At 71.8% G+C, this 4,928-nt stretch overlaps 2 protein-coding genes across 2 annotated transcripts in view; both read right to left on the bottom strand.

Moving 5' to 3' along the window:
- EMIHUDRAFT_207277 (hypothetical protein) overlaps positions 1 to 54 on the bottom strand; it is a gene marked incomplete at both ends in the record, with an annotated part of 1,026 nt that extends 972 nt beyond the window's left edge. Inside the window, one exon of the mRNA XM_005774522.1 lies at positions 7 to 54. Within this exon, the coding sequence (XP_005774579.1) occupies positions 7 to 54 (48 nt within the window). The remainder of the gene's footprint in view (positions 1 to 6) is intronic.
- A 130-nt stretch (positions 55 to 184) lies between these two features.
- Positions 185 to 4,288, bottom strand: EMIHUDRAFT_207278 (hypothetical protein; the record flags this gene model as incomplete). Its single annotated transcript, XM_005774523.1, has 9 exons — positions 185 to 425; positions 543 to 602; positions 903 to 940; positions 1,009 to 1,084; positions 1,715 to 1,860; positions 3,398 to 3,436; positions 3,659 to 3,709; positions 3,851 to 3,892; positions 4,025 to 4,288. The coding sequence occupies 9 exons, from the start codon at positions 4,286 to 4,288 to the stop codon at positions 185 to 187; spliced, it is 957 nt and encodes a 318-aa protein (XP_005774580.1).
- Between the last annotated feature and the right edge of the window lie 640 nt (positions 4,289 to 4,928).

The following is a 4,928-nucleotide window of genomic DNA, read 5'->3' on the forward strand; positions in this document are numbered from 1 at the left end:
CTTTACAGCCCTTCTGGGGTCGCCGGCCTTTCCAACACTGGGGAGAGCTGTCATGGTTCTTTAGACGGAAGGCGGCCTGTGGGCCTTTCCAGTTCCGCTGCGAGCGCTCAAACGAACCTCCTTCGGGCAAGGCAAACTCAGATCACTGATTGCGCGGTCGTGCCCGGTTCCGCGAGCTGCGTATCTAAACCAGACCCCCCGGGGAAGGTGGCACGAAGCGTCGACCGGCAGGGGTTGGTTGTCCCGCCTGGTGGTCGTTGCTGTTCGAGGGTGTGCGGCGCCCCGTCTTGAGCTCGAACGGCAGCAGCGCCCGCGACGCGCCGCACCCGCCGGGCGAGTCGAGCTCGGCGGAGAGGACGGCGTCGAGGGTGCCTTTGAGGCCGAAGGTGTACGACGTGAGCGCGTGCTCCGACGCAACCACCCCGCTCAGCCGCAGCCGAGTCGGCAGCCCGCCGGGCGGCGGCGGCGGCGGCGCGGGCGCGGGCGCGGCGGGTGCGGCGGCGGAAGCAGCGGCGGCGGAAGCGGCGGCGAGGGCCCCGAACCCGCCCATCGCCCGTGCCTGCTGGCCGTGGTTTGGCGCGAGCGGCACGGCGGCACGACCGCTCGGGAGCGGGACAGGCGAGGCGCGGCCGGCGAGGCCGTGCTGCCCCCGCTGGTGCCGCTGCTGGTGCTGCTGGTGCTGCTGGTGCTGCTGGTGCTGCTGGTGCTGCTGGTGCTGCTGGTGCTGCTGGTGCTGCTGGTGCTGCTGGTGCTGCTGGTGCTGCGGCTGGTGCTGGTGCTGCTGGTGCTGCTGGTGCTGGTGCTGCGGCGGCGGCGGGAAGAAGTCGTTGGCCCAGGCGGCGAGGTCGCCGTACGCCTGCGGCAGCTCCTTCACTGTTGACCATGCGTTGTGTGTGGACTACAGTGTGGTCTCGTCCTCCGTCGACGCCTGCCGCAGCTCCTTGGCAGCGAGGAAGTGTCTAGGAAGTGTCCAGAAAGTGTCTAGGAAGTGTCTAGGAAGTGTCTCACCTGCCGCAGCTCCTTGGCAGCGTCGGGGCAGCGGTCTGGCGACTCCGACTGCAGCATGAGCAGCTCCGGCAAGTGCCTAGGACCGAGTCAACGAGAGGACCGCTCCGTCCTCTCACTCCCTCACCTTCCGCAGGGGCAGAGCTCCGGCAACTGCCTCTGCAGCACGCGGCCGACGACCGCATCGCACTCTCCCGCGCCGGCCGGGGCAGCGCCGCCGCCGCAGCCGCCGCCGGCCGGCCCCGGCGCCTGCGCGCCCGCCTGCGCGCCCGCCTGCGCGCCCGCCCTGCGCGCAAAGATGTGCTCGGCGACCTCGTGCTTCATCGCGCCGAGGATCAGGTTGGCCGACAGCTCCGCGCCGCCCCGCCGCACGCGGGACAAGACCACCTTGCGCGCGCAGCCACACGAGCCGCCAACCTAGAGGAGCGTCTCACTCTCCACGCTCTCTCGGCAATCTCGGACAGCCTCGCACAATCTCGGACAGTCTCGCCAACCTGCGTGCCGGTGAGGAGCGTCTCCGGCCGCAGCACGAGCAGCGCGCCGCACCTACTCGGACAATCTCGGGCTCATCTCGGGCTCAGCTCGGCTGATCTCGGCTCATCTCGGACAATCTCGGCTCATCTCGGCTCATCTCGGCTCATCTCGGCTCATCTCGGCTCATCTCGGCTGATCTCGGCTCATCTCGCGCCAGCGGGAGAGGACGCCGCACGACCAGTGCAGGGCGCCGCCGCAGCCGCAGCCGCGCAGAGAGCCGATGACGTGCACGCGGTCGCCTTGGCGGGCGGGCGTGTCTGCCCACTCGTCCTCAAGCCTCAGGTGCAGTCCGGCCATCGGCAGCGCCATCTCGCCCTCGTCCTGCGGGGGGGCCGCCTCCTCCCCGTCCGGCAGCAGCACCTGCGGGGGCGTGTCGTGGACGTGTCGTGGACAAGTCACCATCCCTCGCCCTCCCCGTCCGGCGGCAGCACCAGCCATGTGCACGGCCCTTCGCGCCGCACCTGCAGCGTGGGAAGGAGGGGAGGGGAAGGGGGGGGGGGGGGGGTGCCGGGCGGGAAAGGTGAAAGGGAAAGGGAGGTGGGAGGGGGGGAGGGGGGGGGGGGGTTGAGAGGCAGGGGGAGAGGTGAGAGGGAGAGCGCGGGTGAGGTGGGAGGCAGAAGCACCTCCAGCACCGCCGCACTCACAACGCTTCCGGGGTACTCGCCAACAGCGGTGAGGCCGTCAACAGGGGCCGTGATGCTGCCGCCCGCGCCCCGCGCTGCCGCGCCCCGCGCTGCCGCACCCGTGCTGCTGCCGCCCCGCGCGGCTGCGCCCGTGCTGCTGCCGCCCGCGCCGCCACCCGCGCCGCAACCGGCCACGGGCAGCGGCGGCGCAGCCGCGACTGCCTCTGGCGGCGGCGGAGCTCGCGCGACCGCCTGCGGGGGCGTGTCGTGGACGTGTCGTGGACATGTCACCATCCCTCGCCCTCCCCGTCCGGCGGCAACTGCCTCTGGCGGCGGCGGAGCGGGCGCGGCTGGCGGCGGCAGCGGCGGCGCAGCCTCCTCGCGCGGCCGCAGCGGCCCCTCGGCCCGAGCAGGCTGCTCCTGGTCCCGCTCCGGGCGCCCGCCGCCGGTCTTGTCGACGATGAGCTGGATGAGCGTCGCCTGGGAGAGAGGGGGGGGGAGGTGGAGGGGGGCGAGGGGGGGGGGGCATCGGGAGAGAGGGCTCTGGCTGTAGGAGAGGTAGGAGCGTCGCCTTGACGTCGTCTGCGTCGTCCGCCTGGCGCAAGCAGAGCTCGGCTCACCTCGGGGCCATCTCGGGGCCATCTCGGGGCCATCTCGGGGCCATCTCGGGGCCATCTCGGGGCCATCTCGGGGCCATCTCGGGTGATCTTGGGGTGACGTCGGGTCACCTCTGGGTCATCTCGGGGTGATCTCGCGTCATCTCGGGGTGATCTCGCGTCATCTCGGGGTGATCTCGCGTCGGCCGCCTCCTCGAGCTTGCCCCTCTCCACGCCCGCCTCCCTGGCGCGCTTCTTGAGCGCCGACGGTTTCATGCCCCCCAGCTCCGCGCGCAGCAGCCTCCCCACCACCACCCCACCACCCCCCCCCTCTGCAGCAGCAGGCGACGGCCGCAGGGGCGAACAACACGCCCCGAGCGGCGGCGGCGGCAAAGCTGCCGCCATCTGCGAAGGCCCACTGCGCCTCCCCTGCCCTGCGGCGGCGGCGGCTGCGGCGGCGGCGGCGGCAGGAGCAGCCGCCGCCGCTGCCACAGGAGCGGCGGCGGTGAGGTCGGCGGCGGTGAGGTCGGCGGCGGCGTGGTCGGCGGCGGCTGCCGCGGCCCGCGGGATCCGAGCTCCGTCTAGCCTCGCGCCCTGCCCCGCCGCCCGCCCGGTCGCCTGCCCCGCCGCCGCCTCGACAGCCTCGGCGGCGTCCGCGGCGTCCGCGGTCTCCAAGGCCTCGACAGCCGCCCCAGCGAGCGAGCGCGAGCGCTTCCCCGCCGCGCGAGAGCCAACCGGGCGGAGGGAGGAGGCGGCGGGCGGCGGAGGCGGGCGCGGCGGCGCGTCCCGCAGGTCGCCGGCGGAGCTCGACTGGATGTCCGTCAGGATGGACTCGAGCAGATCCTCCACCGGCGGCGCGGCGGCGGGCGCCCCCTTTGGGCCCGCCGCTGCCGGCTGCACCTCCCGCCGCATGCAGTCGAGCAAGGACGGCGACGAGGCCGACACGCCCCCCTGCGCGCGCGGAGAGTGCGGGATCGGCGACGGGCGATCTTGGGCAGAGTCGGGCGGCGACGGGCGGCGGCGGCGAGAGAGGTGGGCGGGGGGGCGGGGGGCGGCGGCGGCGGCGGAGGCGGCGGTGGCGGCGGAGCACACCGATTCAGCCCCAGGTTCAGCAGCCAAGCGCTGCCGCCGTTTCTTGCCACGGTTGAGCAGGTGGAGGACCGCGCTCACCTGCTTGTTGTTGCTGCCGCCCGACGCCGGCGGCTCGGCGGGCGGAGCCGCCGCCGGGGCGCGAGGCGGGCGCACAGGATGCGCCGCGCGCTTTACCTTTTGGGGGTCGCAAAAGTTCCACCGGATCGGCTGCTCCGGCGACATGCCCGGCGACAGTGCTTCGACGATCGGCGCGGGCTCCCCCACCGGCACCGGCACCAGCGGCGCCGCCGTTTCGCCGCTGGCGCCAGTGTTTTGCGGGCGCTCGGCCAGGCCCGGCGATCGCACGCCCGCGGGCCAGCTGAGCTTGGTCTGGACCTTCTGCTTCGGCGACCGCGCGGGAGGCGGGAGTGGCGCCTTCTTCTTCTTCTTGGAGAGCATGGGAGGCGGCACGTCTCTAAGCCATCGGCGAAGGTCGCTGGCTCCCGTCAAGGCGCGAGCTCAAAAAAATCAAAGCATTCGTGTCGGGATTGTTCAATGGTGGCGAAAGAAGCCGCGAGAACAAGGGACCGCAGGCGGCGGCGTCACAGAACGAGGCAGAGGAGAGCGACGCGACAGAGGAAGAAGCGACAAGGGAGAGCACGACGAGAAGGGGGCGACCGCGAGGTGGCACGAAGGTTGCAGCGAGAATCGGAGAGAGACTGCGAAGAGAGATAGGAAGAGGCAGACTCCCTAGTGTGGGCGACGGCTAGCGCACCACACACCTCTCCTTAAAATCCCTGTGTGGTGGCGGCGTGCCGTCCTCCCATCCCTCCCTTGGGCTGTCTGTTTTCTTTCTTTCTTTCAATGGTGTGTCGAGTGGCGAGGGAGCGCGCTAGTTAGTCGCGCTCAGCTGTGGCGCCAGGGGTGCGGTGATGAGCGTCCGGCCAACCAAGCCTCTCATTAGTGCGTAGGAATCCGATGTCGAGGGCGCTGGCTTCGTGCTGGGCGGCCCCCCATGAAGAAATCCTGGCTCCAATTAAGTAATCTCGGCGATACCCGCTGCGCCCCATGCGAGATCGTACAAATCGGGTATGTTCGT

The sequence above is a fragment of the Emiliania huxleyi genome (assembly GCF_000372725.1).
Source record: "Emiliania huxleyi CCMP1516 unplaced genomic scaffold EMIHUscaffold_31, whole genome shotgun sequence".
Taxonomy (NCBI): Eukaryota; Haptophyta; order Isochrysidales; family Noelaerhabdaceae; genus Emiliania; species Emiliania huxleyi.